Here is a 24910-nt window from a genome sequence, read left to right as displayed (position 1 = left end):
TACAACTGCAGCCGTTATTACAGACCCTACAACTAATCACCTAACCAGATGTGATTACTGTGATCACAGACATGCTAATCAATAACACACCAATAACAACGACCCACCTGACAGAACACAGCACCACACCCGCCAATCAACTACAGCCCTAAAACAACGTTAAACGCTAATCAGCCAATCAGAACAGCTGCTGCGCTAATCAGCCAATCAGAACAGCTGCTGCGCTAAACAGCCAATCAGAACAGCTGCTGTATCCGCCTGTAAATAACAGCTGAAACAAACAAACTAACTAACTAACAAAAGTAACACTTTACAGTAAGGGTACATTAAATAACAGTAATTAATATTTTTTTATTAAATACACAGGTAATTGATAAAAACAGTGTATTCAGCACAGATACAGTAAAACACAATGTTGCAAAATAAACAACGGAGCCATTCCATTGACTAACATATAGCTATAAACATATTTCACATTTTTGGGAGGAATCAGCTATTTTCTCTCTATAAGAAAAAAAGTTTAAATAAAGCACATTTGTTGTTTTATTACGTAAATTTTTTTACCTATTTATTAAGAATTTTGCTTTTATTGCAAACCTTAAGCCACAACCCCTTAATTTACCACAGTGAAGAGAGAGGCTAAACATGTCTTCATTATGGGACAAAATACAGCTATTAGATTCATAAAAGCAATGTCAGAGCATGTGCCTCTTTTATCTTTCCCCTTTTTCCTTAGTAGTAGGAAGAATAAAATAAAAAGATGGATAGTTAAAATGATATAAGGTTACTTGTTAGAAATACTTTTATATTATATAGTATTGTATACACTATTGCATGAAACTTGTAATAGACTTGTATGTCAAAAAAAAAAGATATTATGTACATTAAAGAAAATCATTTTTATAAACGGACCAATAGAAATGCTCCAAAAAGTAGGCTATACAAGAAGTTAATATATATTTATATTGACTTCCACTAAAAGTTACGTAGGTTACAATAGTTTTTTCCTGACTCAACTTAAAATTTATTATTTCCTTTCGTTTTTTTTTTTTTTTTTTGCTCAATGATAAAAAATACTAATTAAAACTTTAGTAAATTGTTTTTTTTACAGTGTACAATACAAATATATGTATATATAACCAACACAACATTCAGTTATACATTATATGAATTATGTAGTATAGAATAATCCATTATGAATCCAAATAATAGACACATATAAAGTGGGAGGTCAAATACACACTAGAACTGTTCACCATTCATTTTTTAAAATATTTTTTTTGTTTCTTAGTTTTCTCTTGCAGCTGCTCTGTTTTGAAGGTGACCAATCAGATCCTGACCACACAACACTGTGTTACACTGATTAATACACTGTATTTAACACTTCACACTTTAATAATTTAATATTTAATATTTAATATTTTAAAATCACCAATGAAATCATCATTATAGAAGCTCCTATACTAAGTTAATAAAATTACATACACAAATACGCTTAACTCCACAGAGTATTCCCTATTCACCACTACAGATATCAGATTGCAATCAGAATGCTTAGGACACCAGAATCCAATCCAGCACTGCACTGTATCCCTCACTTAAAAATACCCACACTGTAAAAACCTAAATTACAACATCTAAACCATCATTTTACAGCAAGTTAACATAAATCTGCACTGCAAATACCTTACAAAAATCTTAGCAACTTAAATACTTTTAATTACAATTTAAATATCTACCATTGCTTATTTTCTCAGAATTTTATGAGAATATAAGAATATTTAACTTATTTTTATCTTACTTTTCTTTGTTTTTAGTGTTTTAATCTACCAAAACTGTTTTACTTCTCTGGACTCAATGTTTTATTAATAAAACTATACAACAGACACTTTTAGTAGATTAAATGGCATAAAACTAGTTTAAGAAAGGAAAAAAAATAAGTTATTACCTCTTATAATCTAGAGAATAGAAAATATAAGTTGTTTACATTACTTTTAAGAGGATTTCAATTGTAAGAATAAATTTTTTGGCAGTGTGAGCAACAATAAGTTAAAAATTCACATTCTTTTTTCAGTGCATTGTGTGGGAGGAGTCATTATTTCATTTGTAAAGCAAGGGTAAAATTATATATATAAAAAACATAAATATTATAAATATATAAAAAATTTTAATAGTTATCAAAAAATTTTTATCAATTTTTTTTTTGATCAAAAGTAATCAAAAAAGATTTTTATCAATGACATTTTTTTTTCTTGAAACAATGCTTCTTGCACTGTATTACTATCAATAATATCAGCCAGATAATCAGAAACAAGAATATAATATAATAATATACAATATAATGTTCTTTATCAACAAACAAACAAACAAAAACAAGAAATGGCTTAAGATTATTAATTAAATGTATGATTCCCACATAATGATATTTATAACGTATATCTAAAAATTTAAGTTAACATTTTTCACAATAAAAAATTTAAAACAATTCTTTAATGCAATTATTTAATTGATTTGTATTAACTGTGATTGTTTATCCGTAATTTTATCTGTGACCACTAAAGGGTGAACAGACAGGTGAGATCAGGCCTCCCAGCACTAAAACCAGTAATCACCCAGCAAGGTCAACCAGCTTCTAATGTTCATATCTTTCTTTTTAATCTAAATAAAGATAATAAATCTCTTTATCTGTATTAAATCTGAATTTAACAGATTAAAAGGAGTGACACGGTGATCCAGAGCGGTGCAGACGAGCATGCCTCATGCATTACAACTGATATCCCGTCGGACAGAAATGGCAATCTCCAAAAATAAAAATCGGTCCCTTAGCATGATTGACAGTCACCATGTGGCGCATAGCTGGAGGTGCAACTGATAGCCATGCTGCTGCTGATTCCCTTAAAAAGACATTGCGGCCCAGCTGGAACACCACTCTAATGCTATCACAGGCTATTTTAGGCTTTTCTGAAATCAGTGCAGTGTGTATTAACAGAGGAAGATTTCAAATAAAAGTTAGTGATCGTGTAAAATTGATTTAAAGCAGAATAAATTAGAATTAACACTTAATACATCACTGTGGAACATCAACTGTGTATCTCTGTGTCTGTATATAGAGAGTTAACAGTTATAGAACTAGCTGTATCATTAGCAATAAAAACACAGAATTAAAAACACAAAATAAAACAGAAAAACACAATTGCAATTAAATTGCATTTCCACAAAAAGAGCTGCCACTTACTTGTACCACAAAGGTGCCTATAACTGATGGGACTGCGCCCAGTGGGCTACTGCCTCAGCAACAATCCTCGTATCCAGTATGATTCCAGAAAATCCAGGGTGAGAATGAGCCTCAAAATGACCACAAAAAAACAAAACTACACAGGATCTACTCCGTGTAGTTTTGCTTTTTCCCTGCAATCCCTACACCCGAGGCAAGGCTGGGAATGCTCCAACTGCTCAGAAGTGCCAACATAGTTGTTTTACTTTATATACCCCTAGCCTAGCCTGCAGCGTCACCGCCCAGGCCCCGCCCACTCATTTGGTGGTTCATGATGGGCCCGCGCCCAAGGAATCATGGGAGAGTGATGCACTTTATGCAACCTCACAACCTCGCACCACCGCCACCCTCCCTGGCCTACAGAAGCCTGCAGCGGAGGTGTGATTTAACTCACCTACGCAGGGAAATTCAGTGTATTCTGCTGTTATACACCCACACAGCCCCCATACCCAACACTTCACTTCTGTTAAAGCCCCGTCGGAGGATGTGCCGCACTGTTTGGTTCAGGCCAGCATGGCAGGCCTTAACCTGCCGATGACCAAAAGGAGAGTGTGGCTGTCCCTGTCACTCAAACCGAAGGCAGCAGCAGCAGTGGCAGCGACGGTGGCAGCAACAGCAACCCCCCACAGGAAAAGGGTCAGCTGTGACAAGTACAGAACACCTACTGACCATGCTTTCCTTTCCTCTGTGTGGTTCGGTATCCAGCAGAAGGGCTTGAAAAAGGGCTGAGAATCTGGGTGGTTTATATGTTTACTTGGTAAACAAAAAGTTGTGCAGGCATCAAACATACAAATATACAGCTAGGAGTGTGCCATATCATATCGTACACGATAATATCGCCAACAGTTTTGAATATCATGAACGATATTATACCCTGAAATATGGAGCCATATCACCCACCCCTAATTATCACATCAGGGTACTGCCTTTTTTACTGTTTTTAGCAAAAGAATAATTCACACTGTTTCTTATTTCTGTCCAGTATCATTTATTTTACTTTAATCCTGGATACATAGTTAGTTAGGGGAGTGCCATATCATATCATATGCAATAATAAAATTTTGTTTTTTATATTTTCATTTTGTTGCAGTAGTGTATTCTTGAAATTTATGTTTTTTGTCATATCGCCAAAAATATTGTTATTGCGAAAATACCATGACATATCGTGATATTATTGTAGGGCCATATCGCCCACCCCTACATACAGCAACCAAAATTAACAAGCAAGAATGACAAATACTTTATACTAGAATACTTAAGTTAAGTTTTAAGTAAAGGTGCAACCGATATTCTAAAATATTCAACTGAACGTAGCCAAAAAATCACTTTCGGTCTTCAGCAAGAATAAATATTGCAGCTAAGATTTTTGTTCAGCAGTGGCTAAACAGTGCAGAAAGTGAGAGAGTGAGGGAGTGAGGGAGAGGACTAGCATAAAGAGCTGTAATACGGCAGGTTTAAGTTCATTTTTGCTCTCTACTCACATTCATGAATTATAAAAATACTACATAAAGCGTTCAGCATCACGCTCGCTAAACTGGCTGGGTTTTCCCCGCTGAAAGATACGAGCTGTGCAGGGCTAGTATAATAATGTTAGCTGAGCTAATTTAGCTTTAGCTTCAGTTTCTGTTTGTTTACCAAAAGACGGAGAGCTCTACTCTGTCTAACTTTCAAGTTTCAAGCTAGATACATATGATGTACTTAAGTAGCTCTCCTGTGGTAAATATATGACTAAAACTAAAACATTTTATACTCTAGGGTACACACTAAGAAAAGTAAGTACAGATTTGTACTTAAAAGAGTACAAAGCTTGTCGCTGGGGCTGTACCTTATATTGAGGTACAAAAAAGTACCTTTCAGTGAAAGTCCTTTTTTGTACCCATGTTTTTTGTGCAAGTAAATATTATATAGATTATAAACATTATCATGAACTGAATATGTTTCAAGAGCTTCATGATCCAAAATTGTCTGGCTTTCAAATAGAAATGTGCAAATAAAATATATATATAGTTTATTAGTACAGTGGTACAGAATACTGAATGTACCCTTTATCTGGTTATATGGTACAAATCTGTACTTACTGCTGTTAGGAATTACTTTGTACTTCAGAGGGAACAAATCTGATCCTGTAAAGACCAATATTGTACCTTTGAGGGTACAATTATGAAGAGTGTACCTTCGAGTACAAAAAAGTACTCATATCGTACCTCTGTTTTTTAGAGTGTAAATACATTGAGATTTGTTGGTGCATCTGCTGGGATGTTAAAAATGTTCAGTGTTTTCTAAATATTTTTGAATTGTAGTTTTAAAATGAACATTTCTTTAGGATTTATTCAAAGGTAAACACCATGGCAGTGACTTTTTCTCTATATTTGGTTCAGTTTCTCAAATTGAAAATGTTCATATTGGTGCATCCCTAGAATAGGTGGGTGATGTGGCCCTAAAATAATATCACAATAAATATCTATACATGGTTGCCTATTTTCATAAACAGTAGTTTACCAAGATTCTGACTGTTTATAAAATAATACAAAATAATACTTATGTTTCGTGTTATAACGTGTGATATCGTATCGGCACTGCTGCACTGATCTATGCTAAACTATAAAAACTAAAAAAATGAAAAAAATAAAAAGGAAATAAAGAACTAAGAAAAGAATTAAACAAGAAATAAAAGTTAAGAATAAATAAAATTAAGTAAAACAGGTACAGGCTGTCTGAAGGTTTAAAATGACACCAGATTGACACCAGCTCACTGCTGCTGCTCTATAGCTAAAATCAGATTTTCCCAGTTCAGTAAAAACTCTCAGTACCTAGCAGCTGATCCAAACACTAGAGTGAGTCTGATAATTATTTAATTATTGTTTTTTACATTCATCAATAAAGTGATGTATTCTGGCAAATGACCGGAGAGTGTCTTATAAAATAACCAGTGTGTTTCCCTTTGTACTGTTAATGATGGCCAACCAACTTTTGCATACAGCTCACAGTGATGAGTTCTTCAATTTAAATGAAGATGAGTAGATAAAACCTGAAATATATTGCATTTTTCATTCTGTCCCCCTGTTTTACAGTTTCCAGTTCTATCCCCTGTGATGATACAGCCACCTGTGGTTGGGAATCCAAGAGAATTGACCCCCCTTCTATATCGACACCCAACCCCCACCACAAATGGGGGCAACTGGCTTTCACTAGAATTTGACAGTGGATTTGAGATCTAAAAGACCCCCCCAAAATGACTTTACTGGCAACTTTAAATATTCTGATTTTAAAAACAAGATTTTCCTACTGTTTAATTATCTTACCTGTAATTGTAGAATTCTTCTGTCAGCTCTTTCTCTCTCTGTTTTCTTCACACTCCTTTTCTTTTTCCTCATTGTTTGATGAAGCTGGAAGACCAAAAATATGAAATATCTAAGTCTGTATGCTGTGAACAACATTAGCTTTAAATGGGTTCAACTATCTCTCTAGTCTAGACCATTGTTTATTTAAAAAACCTGCATTAAAAATCCTATAATTAAATAAAATGTCAGTCTGTTAAAAAGCATATGCTCACAGTTACCCTACAAATCTCTATTACCCATAATAATCACAAACAAATCATTATTTTAAATTGTATCTGTGTAAATTAATCAATTAATCAAACAGACCTCTGATGTTAGCTGGCTTATTTATTTACCATTGAGTTGTTGAAACATGATAATCAGATAAACACCCTTTTTCTTTCTCTCTCTCTCTCTCTCTCTCTCTCTCTCTCTCTCTCGCTGTAGTCATAAATGAAACAGACACACATTTCTGTGGTTAAATAAAATAAAATAAAGATAATAAAGATAATACTTACTGGTGACCTGTATAAAATAATCCTTTTAAGGGGTTACGCTTGTAATATAGTCTGTGTGAGGCACAAAATATCTATTCCTGATAGTCACAGTTGATAAAAATCAATGATTCCCATTAAATTCTATAGGAAATAAATGCTGTGCCTTTTTAGACGGACTTGAGGAAACTTGGGGTAGTAATACAAAAAGTAGAATTTTATAAAATTTACATTATAGTCACATAATATAAGTTATAATCATCCATGCTGCTATAGCAAACTCACACTCTGGACTTCATATTGCTGCTACTTTCCTATTCTCATTTTATATTTTGTGCATTTATCTTGATGTCTTTTTTATTCTTATTTTATATTTATATTTAATATTTATCTTATTTTAACAATTACTCTTCGGGTGGAACTAGAAAGTGAGATTACAATTTCGTTCCACCTCATGTATCACATGTGATGTGAATGACAGTAAAGTCTACTTAAATCCTTAAATATAAACATGTTTTTAAGCAATACTTGGACTAGGAAATTACAATATTTTCTCATTATGAAGATATTGCAAGAAAACAACCTCACTGAGTCACTTTTATGCATCTAAGAGTCTGGTTCATTTTATCCCACACTCTACTTCCTGTTCCTGTTTATATCCAGTGTGATCCAGTTTGCAGTGAGTTTAGGGCGTGTCTGAAACGAGAGACATGCTGTCTATTTAGGCAGGATCCTGATGAAGGAAGGCACCCAGTCTTGTTTAAATCAAAGTTTAGTAATACAGCCTTCTGTTTAATTGGTCTAAAATGTTTATACGACAACAACACAGATAAACACTCTTATTAGCAGTGAGACCTTCATCACTACAAAGGTATGATAGTTTAGGCAGCAAGGCATCAAGTAAGCATGTCTTACATTTCAGATATACCCCACTGTTCTTACCTTAGCCCCGTTTTCAGTGAGTTCAGGTAGATTGACAGCTCTCAAACCCAATCAACCAATCAAACCCCTCCATTTCAGCTGAGGGGGCGGGACAATCTCCACATAGGAGCACTGCGCTGTCTGGTCATTCCTTACAGGTGCAGTGATACTGCGCATGCGCTGTTTACTACAAAATTATGAGAAATGGGGCACGTTCTCTCTGTTTATGGGGTTATATATTAATATTTACAGTAAAGTCCTCTCAGTTTGGGTCCTGTCTAGCATTATCTATCTATACTATAGCTAAATGGAAATGTATTTAAGCTAGTTAACCTAAATAAAACGTTTATCAGACATTATATTTTTTGTATTTTATGGTGGTAAAACATTTAGAATTATTAATGTAACTTATAATGTTAATTCCCATCTGTAAACATTTGTGTAGAAGCTGGGGTGTTCTGTAAAATCCAGTGCTTCCATCTGAATAACATTAAATATAAACTGACCTACTGTTCTAAACCTTCATTTATTATAGATTTTAGAAAATATATAATAGAGACATGTTACAAACTACTTTATTTCTGGTTTTCCATTTTCTTCTTGTTATTTTTATATAATGAAAAATATAGTAATCTGGTCTTTACTGTTATATATATGAGATAGGTACAGTGGTAAAATATGACATATTTATGGTAATTTTATGCTATATTTATTTTATGGTATATTTAATGTATTATATATTAATATTTACTGTAAAATCCTGTCAGTATGAGTTCTATCAGATATGTTAGCATGAATCTAACGAATAATAGTGAGTTAGATTAACTAATTTAGCGTTAGCATTTGTTCATTCTAAATCTAATTAACAGCCATTAAAGCTAGATAACCTAGCTAAGACATTTATTAGACATTTTATTTAGTATTTTATGCTGGAAAACGTTCAAATTGATTGTTCTGTAAAATCCAGTGCTTCTGTCTGAGGTAACCGAGGTTACTTAACTATTAGAAACAATATTATGAGATAATATTCATATTCATATAATTTCATTACAATTTATATATGTTATACACAATTAGAGATAGATACAGTGGTGAAATATGGTATGTTCTCTCCATTTATGGGGTTATATATTAATATTTACTGTAAAATCCTGTCAGATTTGTCAAGTTGTTAGCATGAAGCTAACGTTTAATAGTGAGCTAGGTTAACTAATCTAGCGTTAGCATTTGTTCATTCTAAATCTAAATAACAAGCATTTAAGTGTTAGCTAACCTAGCTAGGACGTTTATCAGACATTTTATTTAGTATTTTATGCTGGTAAAACTTTAAAATTCATTAATGTTAACCTTCCTATAATGTTAGGTCCTGCCACTGGATATTTGTGAAGAAGCTGAGGTGTTCTGTAAAATCCAGTGCTTCTGCCTGAGGTAACTGAGGTTAGTTATAATTTTATTAAAATTTTATATGATATACACATTTATAGATACAGTGGTAAAATGGGGTCTGTTTATGGGGTTATATATATAATTATCTACTGTAAAATTCTGTCAGTTTGAGTCGTGTCACATATATGTTAGCATGAAGCTAACGTTTAATAGTGAGTTAGGTTAACTCATTTAGCGTTAGCATTTGTTAATTCAAAATCTAAATAACAGTAATTAAAGCTAGATAACCTAGCTAGGACGTTTATCAGACATTTTATTTAGTATTTTATGCTGGTAAAAAATTCAAAATGATTAATGTTAACCTTCCTATAATGTTAATTAGCGTTACCGTCTCTGAATATTTGTGAAGAAGCTGGGGTGTTCTGTAAATTTAAGCGCTTCTTTCTGAGGTAACCAAGGTTAGTTAACTATTAAAAACGAAATTATGAGATTTATCATTTCCTAATGTATATAATTTATATATACACATTTAGAGATAGATGGTAAAAATGGGGTATGTTCTCTCAGTTTATGGGGTTATATATTAATATTTACTGTGAAATCCCATGAAGCTAACGTTTAATAGTGAGTTAGGTTAACTAATCTAGTGGTATTTATCTAAACTGTAGCTAAATAACAGCCATTAAAGCTAGATAAACTAGCTTAGACGTTTTTTAACATTTTATTTAGTATTTCATGTTGGTAAAATATTTAGAATTATTAATGTAACTTATAATGTTAATTTCCATCTCAAAATATTCTTGAAGAAGCTGGGGTGTTCTGTAAAATCCAGTGCTTCTGTCTGAGGTTAGTAATTTACGTTTATCAGAAGCAAAATTACAAGATTTATAATTTAATTACAGGTTTTATATATTAATTTGCATAGTTGTTAGCACAAAGCTAACACATGTAGCTAGTGAGTTAGCTAGCTTATCTAGTTAGGGGAGGTTAGTTAAGTAGTTAACTAGCATTATTTAGCAAAACTAGTTAGCTAAAATATGAACTTAGCTAACTAGGTTAGCTGAGACATTTATCAGACATTTAATTTATTTTTTTAGTAGTGGTAAAATATACAGAATTATACATAATTATTAATATATTCTTCATAAAGTTGTGGGGTTTTGATGATTCCAGCGTGTCCATTTGAGTAACATTAAATATAAACTTAATTTTTTCATTTATAGGTTTATGTTTGAGTAAAATTAACATTGTTGTTTTATTCTATAAACTACAGACAACATTTCTCCTAAATTCCAAAAAAATATTGTAATTTAGAGCATTTATTTACAGAAAATGAAAAATGGCTGAAGTAAAAACATGCAGAGCTTTCAGACCTCAAATAATGCAAAGTAAACAATTCATAATAATCATAATTATAAAGTTCAGAAATCAATGTTTGGTGAAATAACCCTGTTTTTTAAACACAGTTTTGATGTATCTTGGCATCATGTCCTCCTGCACCAGTCTTACACACTGCTTTTGGATAACTTTATGCTGCTTTACTCCTGGTGTAAAAATTCAAGCAGTTCAGTTTGGTGGTTTGATGGCTTGTGATCATCCATCTTCCTCTTAATTATATTCCAGAGGTTTTTAATTTGGTAAAATCAAAGACACTCTTTGATTTCTAAGTGATTTCTTATTTTTTTTTTCCAGAGCTGTACATTTGACCCTTCTAGAAAATAACCATGTATCAACTTTGTGGAAAATAAAAATGTGCTTCTTCTTCTTTGCTTAGACTATGTCTTTAGAAATTCCCATTTTCCCCCTCTTTGAAATTGCTTAACTTATTTTAAATCACTGTTAAAGGCATTTCTTTTTTTCATGTTACTCCTAGTAGCTTGTTTCTTTTATCCTTTTTTCTTCTGTGTTTTGGCACAGCGCCCTTGGGTTTGGGAAAGGCTCTATATAAGTAGAACTTTTTATTTTATTTTATTATTTTTATTGTTATTCTCTCAGTTTTTCACTCAGTTTATTTCCATTTATACAGACCAGCCATAGGCTGTTAACCAATGAACTGTTTGCTAAAAACAACCCCTACAAATGTTGCAAATTTCCCCATTGTGGGATTAATTCTTAATTTGTACATATAGTTATTTTTTCATGAGTGCACTTAAAACAAAATATCTTACAATAGTAAATAAAAAACAGTTTTTTTTCCAAAAGATTAATATATGAAATTAAACTAAAACTGGTTCTACACTTTGTGAACTCCGGATCCCTCTCAGCAGGCTAGAGCCGATCCCGTTTCTCCGAGCTGAAGCTCAGGCAGGGTAATTTTAGTATCTCGGCACTGGAGACCACAGATGTGATTTACATGGGAGCCATTTCAGTCCAGCTCACCGGTGTCCTGCACTGAGGCAGAGCCTCGAGGACGGCGGCTCATGTGTCACCCAGGGACAGCTGCAGCTTCTCAACCCAAGTTTGGGAAGCGTATAACTGTCGCCCTGGCTTTTTCCTGGGGAAAGCGTTGGGGGTTGCCTTTCACATGCATGCTGAACCACACTTAGCCTGCGGGAGGAGGAGCACTGCTTTTGCTTTTGTGTCAGATTAGGGCCATTACTGCCGTAACACCTGTAATAAACTATCTGTGAAGTCGGCAGCTGCTTAATCACGTATATTCTCACCTCAGAGCTCAGGTGTGAGAACTGCTGAGATTAAAAACAGGATTAGCATGAGTACAGGTTCAGCAGTCGAGCATAATATGACATTATGACTAGCTTCTCGTTTCTATATCCATTATCCATTATCTGTTTTCAGCTCAACTGATCCTATACAAAAAAATAAATAAAAATAAGAGACCACTTAAAAATGATGAATTTCTTTGATTTTACCAAATTGAAAACCACATATTCTACATGTTACTCTCAGTATCTTGTTCCTTCTATCCGATTTTCCCTGTGCTGTTAAGCATCCTTGTGTTTCGGAAAGGCGCGTTATACATTGACTTTCTGACTATTCTCTTAGTGTTTTGCTCAGTTAATTTCCGTTAATACAGACCAGCCATAAGATGTTAACCAATGAACTGTTTGCTAAAACAAGAGTACATATGAATATGAACTTGTTTTCGTTGCATTATTTGAGGTCTGAAAGTTCTGCATCTTTTTTGTTATTTCAGTCATTTCTCATTTTCTGTAAATAAATGCTCTAAATGAGAATATTTTTATTTGGAATTTGGGAGAAATGTTGTCTGTAGTTTATAGAATAAAACAACAATGTTCATTTTACTCAAACATAAACCTATAAATAGCAAAATCAGAGAAACTGATTCAGAAACTGTTATATTATATATAATATTACAATATATAATATTACAATATTAAAATAACTTTTTCAGATTTTAGTTCATTTATTTGCTTAAAAGGCCCTGGCAGTTTACTGCAACATTGTGTAAACTGGTGTACTTATGTACTGTTTGCAATTACTGACTGGACATGAAGAGCTTAAATGGCAAAAATGAAGAGGGTGGGAAATAATGGGGGTGTTCTAAAACTTTTGACCCGTAGTGTAGGTGTGAAAACATCCTGAAAGTCAGCAGCTGTTATTAACAAATGGCAATTACTGCTGGGATATAAATTACAATGTAGGAAAAGCTTTAACAATAAATAAAAAACAATCAATGAATCAGTGATTATTTTTAAATCCTCCATTCATTGCAGTTGTTGTGTGTTTAGTCAGTAGAGCCCATGTGTCCATTCTCTAAAGCATAAATATTCATATATATATATATATATATATTATCTCCTTACATCAAAATAGCTCTGCATATCCACTGAGCGACAGCAGCAGCTGCATCTCCTCAGGTATCAGCATGTTTACTCATACATCTCCAAACAGTGTTTCCAGCAGCAGCTAAACCAAGCTCACCAAATACACAGAAAAATAATCATTTATACTATTTAATTATATTAATTTACTCTTTTAATAGGGGTTAAATATTAGAACATTAGAAATGTTATGGAGAAGTGTTCACAAAGGATTAAAAATTAGATTATAGTAACACAGGATAAGATAATCATACTGTAATACATTAAATCGCTGCTTAATTTAGTCTTTAGATTAGTATTTAGTGTTTGATCAGATCAGTATCAGAAAAGAGATTATTTAATTGCATAAAGGTTCCACCTGCTGGAGAGTTTATGAACTGACTGTGTTTAAGGAAAAGCATGGAACAGTTCATATTGTGGACAGCGCCCTCTTGTGGTGGTGAAATGAGTTGTAACCCAATACATTTTCTATTGAAGATTAATATTGAAGATTTCAGAACTATAAACACAGTTCAGCCTTTCCAAAATCAACAATTTCTTCTTGAATGAAATTGGTCAGTGTCTTTGGACAAATGTTTAACGTTAATAAAATAAAATATAAATGCTAAAATATCATGCCCAGTGTTTTTTTTTTTAAACTCTGTACTGTGTGTTATAAACTAACGCTTGCCAATCCTGGAATACCCAACTCCTTCCATCTCTTTCTTTATTTTTATTTTTCTATCAAGTATGAAGAGTGAAGCTGTCATTAATACATAAATACATAAATTAATACATTAATAATAAACACACATGCAGGTAAGATCAGGCAGGTGACATTGATTGTATGTACTTTGTGGTTTAATCAGAGCCATTTATGGGACACAGTGGTATGGGTAAATATATATATACAGCTCTGTAAAACAATTTAGTGAGCACTTCAGTTTCTGAATCAGTTTCTCTGATTTTGTTATTTATAGGTTTATGTTTGAGTAAAATGAACATTGTTGTTTTATTCTATAAACTACAGACAACATTTCTCCCAAATTACAAATAAAAATATTCTCATTTAGAGCATTTATTTACAGAAAATGAGAAATGACTGAAATAACAAAAAAGATGCAGAACTTTCAGACCTCGAATAATACAAAGAAAACAAGTTCATATTCATATATATATATATATATATATATATTCATACAAGTTTTAAAGATTCAGAAATCAATATTTGGTGGAATAACCCTGGTTGGTTTTTAATCACAGTTTTTTTCATGCATCTTGGCATCATGTTCTCCTCCACCAGTCTTACACACTGCTTTTGGATAACTTTATGCTGCTTTACTCCTGGTGCAAAAATTCAAGCAGTTCAGTTTGGTGGTTTGATGGTTTGTGATCATCCATCTTCCTCTTGATTATATTCCAGAGGTTTTAATTTGGTAAAATCAAAAAAACGTTTAAAGTGGGCTCTTATTTGTTGTATATGATCAGTTGAGCTGATAACAGATAATATATAATATAATAAAAATGTAATTTTATTTTGCAAATCAAACATTCATTGTATTTACATTTAAATAACCATAATATTCAGAAACAAAAGTGCAATCAATCGTGATTAAACACATATTTTAATTGATTAATCGCACAATAAAATCTGATTAATCACATTTTTTTCTTTGTAAGATTTAAGCGTTTAATGTTGAAAATGTAAACGGAAATAAAATAATGTAAGGTCGGTAAAATGGAATTATATTACTAGTGTTATTATACTGTGTATATTGTGTCATTCACTTAAAAATAGTAATAAAAGTGTAGTGTGGTTTAGTCCTGGCAGACTAGAGTATTTTTGTAGTGTGCTGAGTAAACGTTTAACAGAGAGCTTTAACACCAATCAGGAACAGCTGTCTCTGTGAGAGAGAAAGAGAATGGGGGGTAGTGAGAAATTTAGAGGTCCTGATGAGTGCCAGTTTCATCATTATAACATTTTTAATGGTCTTTGCAGTAACTGCACTTAGGGTTGTGCAAGGCCGACATCATCTAAGCAAAAGCTGAGTATTTTGAAGAGTAAAGTATAATACATATTTTGGCTTGTTCAACACTTTTGTTTACTGTTTAATGCCATATGTGAATGCTCCCAAAAACAAGAAACATGTATCAATCATTTACCCCTTTTTTAAGGAAATCAGTTATTTTCTTTACTATTATCAATGTATTTATATAAGTAATCTAGAAGCAAAGTCACAACAGTGTTTGCAGTGGTATAAACATGCATGTAAACAAAAAGGCTGTCTGAAACTCTTTAAATGAAAATGTTATATATTCACGGTAGAAGAAATTAATCTGATATTAAATCAGAGTCCGTTTCAGTTTAATTGATGCTGTCATCGTACTTAAAGAACCCTTTGTTTCCTGGTTTAAATTTATTTTAAGTGCATATTTTTGCTGCATTGATTTTGATTAATTTAGCATAAACTAGTAAATTGCTGTGTGGTTAAAGTGTTTTAAAGTTTTTTGCTGTAATTTAAGTCCTGTATCTATTTGGTTTTACAGAGGGTGCTTCATGGCAGGAATCCCCAGTATTATAACTGGTGAGTTTTGATATACAAACACTGATAAAGTTGTAAATAAGGAAGCCCTATTGACTTTCTACCTTGTGTAGTTCATATATGAACACTTATCTGAAACATATTTTGGCTTTATTGTTTTAAAGGTGTTTCAAAACCTGTTCAGACACTGTATTTCCAATAATCCAAGACCTAGCCCTGTTACAGTAATTATAGTAGTTACATTATAGGCTCATTGTTTAGTATATGGACCTGACCATTTTTGATTAACTCACTGTTGCTTATTGTTTGCACTTTTATGGTGTGTATTTTAGCAGAGACTTTTAGTGGAGATTTTCGCCTGTTATATTGTATATATGGTGTCAAATATGGACATTTTTTTTTAATCATAGGCTTTCTAAACTCTGAATTGCCCCTCCATTAGACTTACTAAAGTTACTGCTTCATTACTCCACATGGTGGCGCTATCATTTAAAATGAATAGGTTTAATAAACCTGCAGGTAAGAGTATCTTTAGTAACTCAGATGCTGTGCAGTATCGTAGAGAATTGTCTTGTGATATATTGAGTATCACATAATCACAGTATTGTGATAATATTGTTATTTAGCCTTAAGTGAAGGCCTTTCTGCTGTTCACTGGTTGCCTAATACAGCTCTATAAAAAAAAAGAGAGCACTTATAAATGACATTTTTTTTTTATTTTACCAAATTAAAAACCTCTGGAATATAATCAAGAGGAAGATGGATGATCACAAACCATCAAACCACCAAACTGAACTGCTTGAATTTTTACACCAGGAGTAAAGCAGCATAAAGTTATCCAAAAGCAGTGTGTAAGACTGGTGGAGGAGAACATGATGACAAGATGTTTAGAATGTCTAAATGACAATATTTTTATTTGGAATTTGGGAGAAATGTTGTCTGTAGTTTATAGAATAAAACAACAATGTTCATTTTACTCAAACATAAACCTATAAATAGTAAAATCAGAGAAACTGATTCAGAAACTGAAGTGCTCTCTTTATTTTTTCAGAGTTGTATGTTGACATTATGTTAGGGTCATATGGACCATTATGGTTCAACTCTTTTGCTTTTTGTAGAAAATGGACATTGGTACGTTTCGCATTTCCCATTAAATAATAATAACTACTAGAGACAGATTATATCTGTCTAGTATCATTTATTTTACTTCAATCCTGGATATATGGAGCTCATTATTAGCATCATTGCATGTTGGGTCATTGACTTACTTACTGTTACAAACTGGTGAAAATCTCAATTAGGGGTGTGTAATATGTCATATTGAATGCTCTAATATCTACCAAAAATTTGCTGCAGTAGTTCATTCTTGAAATCTTGAAATCACCAAGAATATTGTGTTGCAAAAAATACCTTGAAATATTGTGATATAGTTTTAGGGCCATAATCGCCCACCTCTACGCTCAACACAGTTTAGTGACCAACTAAACATTGAACATTTCTTCTCCCTATGGTCTGGAATCAGGCCTACAGTTTTAAACACCACATATAAAGAAGACACAGACAGAATATAGTGCTGAAAACATGCTTTATTGAATCAGTTATATTACTCAAGGAGGTTGCGTTTATAAAGAATACTACAATTCTAAATAAAATCAAACCAAAGCGCAGGGCATGTCTAGTTAAAGTACTGATTTGAAACTTTACACAGCTGATGTTTTGGCTGTGGTACACTTGCTTGATGTTTGCCCTACCACTGTCGAGATGGGTTCTAAAGCTAACACACTAACACACAATGCAACAAAGCAATCCTCCGAGAGAAGGCTCTGCTTCTGCAAGGAAGTACCAGAGAGACTTCCCATATTGGCCAGGTGATGTTATGTCTGAAAGCGCAGTCGGGCAGTCCCTTGCCAGAAACAGAGCACATTTAACATTTTAGCTCATAGAGTGCAGGCCGCTCGCACTTTTATAATGAGCATGTCATTAAAATGGTAGTATGACATAGTCAGTCTGAACACAAGGCCTAGTCGAGCTGCTTACATGAGGGTAAGATGCAAACAGCACTCAAGGTCTTATGGTCGAGTTATAAATTCATACGTGTATGGTAAAAATATCACTGCATGTGCGTACATACAGGTATACCGTAGTCTCTCAGATCTAGTTAAACTTCAACAGGGAGCCTCTCTACCTGTTGAGGCAATCTTAAGTCTTCAACTTTTTGTTGAGGCACATAGTTTAGTTTCGGGTTTAACAGGGTATTCGTTCCTTTAGAAACTTTCTCCTGATAAACGTTTAGTTCCATTAGTTTCAGTTAATATTGTCATAAATAACAATTCATACATTTCCCATAACCGTTAAATTCGGCTATATACATTATGTACACGTCACAGAAAATTTGGATCAAAGATCCTAGTCATAATTATCCAATATAGCACATTTTATAACAACTTTAGACTTTTTAGTCTAGTTTGGCATAAATTAATGTCAAGATTGGTATAAAAATAGTTCATATTTACAGGAACAGATATCCAGGCATTTATCACGTATATATTATCTTCTTTGCTCATTCAATACATAAAAAGGCACAACGGGGATAGATTTTTTTTTTTCATATATTATTAATTTTACAGCGATCTAATGCTGATGATAACATTTGCTGTGTCGGATCCATGCTCATTGGAAAGCTTGAGGGTGTACACCCCAGCGTCACTCTCTTTTACTCCAGTGATAATAAGTGTGGTCAAGTCCTCTGTAGTCTCGACGTGGAACCTTCCGATCTCTTCCGCGGTTGGAAGCGTCTTTCCACCGCGAGACCACTCGATGTGAGGCGAAGGCTCTCCGGAGAACGCACAGGCAACGGTCAAAACCTTTCCGGTTTCAATGCTGATATCTTCAGGCAGGGCTTCAATTCTTGGTGCCAGGCCTTTTGAAACAGAGGAGGAACATCCAAGACATTAGTCTTCTGTGGTATTATAAACGACTCTACCAGAGTCATATTAATACTTAATAAATGCTAATATTAATAATGCAAAGTATTTCACAGATTTTACTGACTCACCTTGACCGCTATGCAAAGCTGCTCTTATTGTGGATCCCTCAACATGAGATTGACTACTTGAGCTCATAGCATAAACAGATTCAGAAGTGATGGAGGACATGCTAGACATGGACATGGTCTCAAATTTCATCTCGGCCATGCTGGAACTGCTGAAGGACGTCTCTTGGACGGTGCTCTCCATGTGGATGGATTTTGAGGAGAAACTTTCTTGCATGCTACTGATAGAAGCACTCTCCCGTACAAGCATCTCAGCAGATGCTGATTCTGGAAAAAAATGAGAAAACATTCCATTAGTACTTGTTTTAGGCTGGTTCTTTTAATTATGTTCAATATTAATCAATCAATATAAAAAAAGAATTAAATGTACCTCTGATAGCCATGTGTGTGGACACAAAAGCATTTACTTTTGCGTAGATGGACTGGAACACTTGGCCAACAAGTGAGAACGATGTTCTTGAGGCTGCTCCACTCTCAGCAATCATTTCACAGAAATATTCTCCTTGATCGCTTTCAGAAACATCAGAGATGAAGAGAGAGCAAGTGCCATCTGCAGCGGTTTGGATCTGATAGCGACTGCTCTGGCTCAGTTTCCTGCTTTCTTTGTACCACACAACCTCCTTCACAGAGCTCTCGGCAACGCAGATCAGCTTCACCTTGTCTTCTGAGGCCTCAGCTTTGAGTTGCTGAAGGATCTTTGGGGGTGCTTTCACTGTAAGTGGGGATTTGACCCGTTTAGGTGACGTTATTGGCTCAGGAGACTTGGCTGCTGTTGGGGATTTGATCCTTGGCTCAGGTGACTTCAGTCCTGTTGGAGATTTAACTCTTAGGGGTGAAGCAGCTGGCTCGGGAGATTTCATGCCTGTTGGAGATTTAATTCTCTGAGGTGAGGTAAGTGGTTCTGGAGACTTGAGTGGAGGTGGAGATTTCACTCTTGGAGGAGATGCTATTGGTTCAGGAGATTTCAGACCGGTAGGAGATTTAACTCTGAAAGGGGACGTAGGAGGTTCAGGAGATTTCAGTGGAGTTGGGGACTTAACTCCTGGCTCTGGAGACTTTACTCTAATTGGGGATTTAATACCCTCAGGTGATTTAATCCTAGGTTCAGGGGATTTTACACCTGCGGGTTCTGGTGATTTCACTGATGGCTCCGGAGATTTAACCGATGGCACAGGTGATGTGACTGCTGGCTCTGGGGACTTAACTGAAGGCACTGGAGATGTGACAGAGGGTTCTGGTGATTTCACTGAAGGCTCTGGTGATTTCACTGAAGGCTCCGGTGATTTCACTGAAGGTTCTGGTGATTTCACTGCTGGTTCTGGTGATTTAACAACCTCCGCTTTTGGAGCTGGTTTGGAAATAGTCAAGGTAAACTTGGCCTCTTGCCTTCCCTCTGAATTTTCCACAACTACAGAGTAGTTACCTTCATCAGAATACTCTACGGAAGAGATTTCCAGTGTAGATTTGTACTGTGTTGTTGTTACGCGCACACGTTGAGAAGTGACAATGGTACGCCCGGCAAACATCCAGGAGACGGTTGGTGCCGGCTCGCCATCAATGTCGCAAGTAAATCTCACAGACTCCCCTAGGGACACTGTTTGGGATTGTGGTTTGGTGAGTATTTTGGCTGCAAGAGTAGCCTTCGTCTTCTTAGTAGCTACCTCTGCTGTAGCTGTGGCCTCGACGGTTTTTGTTTTAGTTTTAGTTTCGGAGGCATAACGTTCTGAGGATGAATATGAAGCTGATGAGAGGTATTCAGTAGATGCGTGCCTGATGGGTGACGATGCAATCCTTTCAGACTCGTATCTTTCAAATGCAGAGACTTCACGCTTCTCTGTAATCTTGGTCTTTGTCTCTGCAATCTCCAAGTGTGTCCTTGAGGCAGAAGAGGCTCTGACAGTTGTTGTGTGGTAATAATCGGTCTTTGTTATGTCAGGCACAAATGCTGCCGTAACTTCGTCGTCTTTGCGTCTTGAAGAATATGTAGTAAATGCTCCTCCTGACACATCCAGAGTTCCATAATCTGATGTTTCTCCCTTTGAGTTTGTGCAAACCACGCGATACGTGCCGGTGTCATCAGCTTGGCAATCTGTAATATGAAGAGTCAGAACTCCACTCATATTTGTAAAGCGATACTTGCTGCTTTCCTGAATAGATTGTCCATTATGGAACCACTGGATTTCAGCTTCTGGCTTCGACTGGACATTCAGGGTAAACTTTGTGTCCTGTCCACTTGGTACACGGTGTGAACGCATTCTAACTGTGATGCGTGGGGCGTGGTCAAGGCTGAAGGGCTGCTGTGTCACGACCTGATACGTGCGCTCAGATTTGATAGCAGCTTTTCTCGCCTCATACCGAGACATGATGTCAAATCTTGCAGATCTTTCAAATCTGGAGGAAGACCTTGAGGACCTTCTCTCAGGGGACACGGGACTAGGAGAGCGTGGACGTGTCCTTTCAGGTGTCGGAGACCTTCTCTCAACTATCTCAACTGTCTCAGCTTCAACTTCCTTATATGGACGAGATGGTCTGACCAATTCAGAGACAGGGCGCATCAGTTCAATGTATGTGGGGGACAGAGATCTTCTTCTTCTCATGAAATGGGAAATGGGAGGTGGAGAACCACGGGGCTTTTCTGTCACTGGTGCACGTCTTGCTTCTTCTTTTGGCTTAACTTCAGCTTTGTGGACAACCCTAGGAGATGGGCGACGCAGTGCAGATAACTCAAAGCGAACGGGGCTGCCACTTGGTGGGGAGGCAGAGAAGCCAAGTTCAAGTTCTTCCTCAAACTCCTCCCTCTCCTCATCGGTTCTTCTCTTTGCCAGGTATTCCTCTTCATCTGAGAGATCACCCAAGGAACGTCTTCTCATTCTGAAAGAGACCTCTGATGTAGGAGATGGTGAGCGTCTTGCTGGTCTGACAGTTTCCAGATCATCCAGTGTAAGCTTTGGAATATGCCACCTTGGCCTGTACTGATCCGTGATTCTGGGAAGAGGCATGACGTAGAACTGCTCCCATCTGGAAAGACGGATGCGTTTCTGTCGTTTTTGCACAATTCTCTCCATGCGTTCTGGAATCTCGTACTGGTCTCGTAGTTTCTTGTACCACTTCATGTCAGATAAAGGCACAAAGTGTTTAATACCCATGTCCTCTTCAAGAACAGTTGGATCATGCACACGTGCCTCTGGGATTTCGTATGGCATTCTGATCTTCCTGCCCTCCTCTTTAATTTTCTTGATTTCTTTATCTTCTTTATCGGAGATGTCAAACTCGCCCTGCACGTTCTTGGTGCTCACTGCGGGTTTATACAGTTCAGCAGCTTCCTTTAGTGCTTCTTGCGCCACAGGATTAAGTGCCATCACTTCTGCTTTAGAAAACTGTTGTGCCATTTTCAGTGTCTTTTCGATTTGATTTTGTACGTATTTCTGCTTATCTTCTACACTCTTGAACTCCCTTCTGGTGTACGTTATGCGTTCAACCTTGAGTGTGGCTTGACAACTTGCTGAGCCAGCCGAGTTTGTTGCAGTGACCCTGTAAGTGCCCGAATCCTCAATGAGCGTTTCCCTTATGTAGAGAATGTGATGGTCTACGGCTTGTTGAACAACTTCAACTTGTGGTCTGCATTCAAGAGGTTTGCCATCCTTTTCCCATTTCAGAGTTGGAGGTGGGGTGCCGGACACTCTCAAATCAAACTGTACACTTTGTCCCTCAACGCATTCGATATTTGCCAAGAGACGTTTGAACATTGGTCTCATTGTGTCTTCAACAACAGGGTGTGGTGTTACCGTTAGGCGTGCCTTGCAGCTGTCTTCTCCAAACTTGTTGTTTGCTACAACAGTGTATTCACCATCATCCACAAGCTCGACATTGTGAATCATTAGCTGGTAAAGACCCTTGTCGCTTGTAAATGTGTATTTCGCGGGATCAGGTTTGATTCTGTGTCCTGCCTTCAGCCATGTCACTTGAGGCTCAGGATGGACAGTTATGGTAACACCGAAGCGCACATCCTCGCCAATGTATGCTGTACGGTTATACAGCGGCAGAGTAAACTCTGGTGGTCTTTGAAGAATCTTTGTCTTGTCGATTCTGCGCTTGGGTTTCTTGAGTGTGCGTCCAAGATAGTACTCACGATGAGACCTTACAGTTTCCACAAAGAGTTCTGCGTAGGCATTATCCTCACGCTCTTCGGTGACAACTTTGCATCTGTAAAGTCCATCATCGCATTCCTCAATGTCCTTCACGTAGATGCTTGCAACTCCATTGGCGTAGTTGATTTCATACTTATGACTGGCGGTCAGTTTACGAGAGCCGAAGTACCAGGTCACCTCTGTGTTTTTGTCATAATGTTGAAGGCTGCATACAAATCGAACATGGCCACCTTCTTCAGCAGAGCCATGCATAACTGGACCTGCTCTCAGACCCTCTTCTGGTGTTGCAACTTTCACTCTGCCAAAGGAAACGTTTTTCTGGTTTCTGTAACCACCACCGTAGGCAACGCGAGCTGCTGAAATGGAAGCACTCCATTCCTTCTTGGCCAGTGACTGGTAGTAGCGTCTGTGTCTCAGGGTCTTGATCACCTTGGAACTGATGTTCTCTATTTTCGTTCTAAGCCAAGGATGCTCCAAAGCTTCAGATGCTGTCATACGATGTTTGCGTTCTTTGATTAGCAGCCTGTCAACAAAGTCCATGCCCTCAATACTGATCTCTCTGAAGGCCTCACTGTCAAATACGTATTCTGCATTTGAGATGTGTTCAATCATCTTCTGAGTCGATTCAGCAGCAAATGGATTGAGGCCACTTAGTAGCACGTATGCAAGAACACCAACTGACCACATGTCTGTAGCAGTGGTAACAAAATCACTGTTGTGGACCTCTGGCGCACAGTACTCAGGAGCAGTGAACTGAATTCTGAGGTTTTCTCCAGGAGTCAACAGCCTTGCCTGGCCCATTTCAATGATCTTGATTGTGCTGCTCTTCCTTGTGGCGTATACAATGTTTTCAGGTCTTATGTCAAAATGAGCATAGTTGAGACCATGCAGGAACTTAAGAGCCTGGCAAACTTGCCTCATGTACCGGACAATTTCCTGTTCAGTGAGATCAAAGTTCGTTCCAAGGCGCTCAAAGATGTCCATGCCGGATATGAATTCGTAGATCAGCACGTATTCCTCCAGGCTATCAAAGGACTCGTGCAAGTACAGCAAGTTCTTATGTCTTGCAATATTGAGAGTTTCGATTTCTCTTGCAACCAGTTCCCTATCAGCACCTTTTACCTTAACGATTTTAGCCATGAATGTCTTCTTGGAGCTGATTTCAACACAGCGATGGACAGCACCGAAGTGTCCGTACCGAGCAAGTTCTTCTGAGATTTTGTAAAGCGAAGGCACATTCTTCACCTTAGAATGAGGTGCTTCTTCCTTTGTAACCTCTCGTGCTTCATCCACTTCCTCATCGTAATTTCTGATGGCAAATTTATCTTCCCTTGGCGTAACAGGTTCAGTTGGTAGAGATGGGACACTGAGACCAAATCTGTTCTCAGCAGTAACACGGAACTGATATTTGGTCTTTCCAAACAGACTCATCAAAGTATGCTGCGGCTCAGATGACTGTCCAACGCGGATCCATCTGTCGCCAGAGGTTGGGCACTTTTCAATGATGTAGCTGATGATTTCACTTCCACCGTCATTTGGAGGAGTCCATGTGAGTGTGATGGTGTCTCTTCCGATGTCACTAATTTTAACATCCTTCGGTTGTTCAGGTACATCGGCAACGTCAAGTTCTACTGTTTGCTTGTCAGTGCCGAAACGATTCTTGGCACAGATGACATAGTAACCAGAATCCTTCCTTTCAACTCCCTTTTGGAAGACCAGGGATGTGAAGGATCTTGTGACGATCACTTGATGTCTTACTGTATTGTTCAGTATTTCTTGTCCCTTCTGCCAGGTGATTGCGGGATCAGGTTTGCCACTGATTGGAATCTTAATGGTGACCACCTCACCACGAACGGCATGAACAGCTCCCATGCCTTGGAGATGTAGGGGCAAGTAAATCTTGGCAGGAACTAGAAAAGAGAAGGGAAAAAAATCTTTAGTTGACAACAGTGTTGACAACATAAATCTTTACTGTAAAACAACATAGTAA

At 36.3% G+C, this 24910-nt stretch overlaps 2 protein-coding genes and 1 long non-coding RNA gene across 3 annotated transcripts in view; 1 reads left to right on the top strand and 2 right to left on the bottom strand.

The window, feature by feature from the left end:
• ttn.1 (titin, tandem duplicate 1) overlaps positions 1-3437 on the bottom strand; it is a 203143-nt gene extending 199706 nt beyond the window's left edge. Inside the window, exon 1 of the mRNA XM_049485137.1 lies at positions 3236-3437. The gene's annotated coding sequence lies outside the window, so the exon portion shown is untranslated. The remainder of the gene's footprint in view (positions 1-3235) is intronic.
• A 9751-nt stretch (positions 3438-13188) lies between these two features.
• The window catches only part of LOC111194932 (uncharacterized), a 53626-nt gene continuing 41904 nt past the window's right edge, over positions 13189-24910 (top strand). The window contains exons 1-2 of the long non-coding RNA XR_002651378.2: positions 13189-13234; positions 15725-15762. This is a non-coding gene — a long non-coding RNA (uncharacterized LOC111194932). The remainder of the gene's footprint in view (positions 13235-15724; positions 15763-24910) is intronic.
• Positions 17289-24910, bottom strand: part of ttn.2 (titin, tandem duplicate 2) — a 285809-nt gene continuing 278187 nt past the window's right edge. Inside the window, exons 238-240 of the mRNA XM_049484655.1 lie at positions 19143-24830; positions 18776-19039; positions 17289-18640 (exon numbers count right to left, since the gene is read on the bottom strand). Of these exons, the coding sequence (XP_049340612.1) occupies positions 18342-18640; positions 18776-19039; positions 19143-24830 (6251 nt within the window). The 3' untranslated portion in view covers positions 17289-18341. The remainder of the gene's footprint in view (positions 18641-18775; positions 19040-19142; positions 24831-24910) is intronic.

The sequence above is a fragment of the Astyanax mexicanus genome, chromosome 11 (assembly GCF_023375975.1).
Source record: "Astyanax mexicanus isolate ESR-SI-001 chromosome 11, AstMex3_surface, whole genome shotgun sequence".
Classification (NCBI taxonomy): Eukaryota; Metazoa; Chordata; class Actinopteri; order Characiformes; family Acestrorhamphidae; genus Astyanax; species Astyanax mexicanus.
The sequence above is the reverse complement of the archived record's forward strand: the minus strand, read 5'-3'. Positions and strand labels throughout refer to the sequence as shown.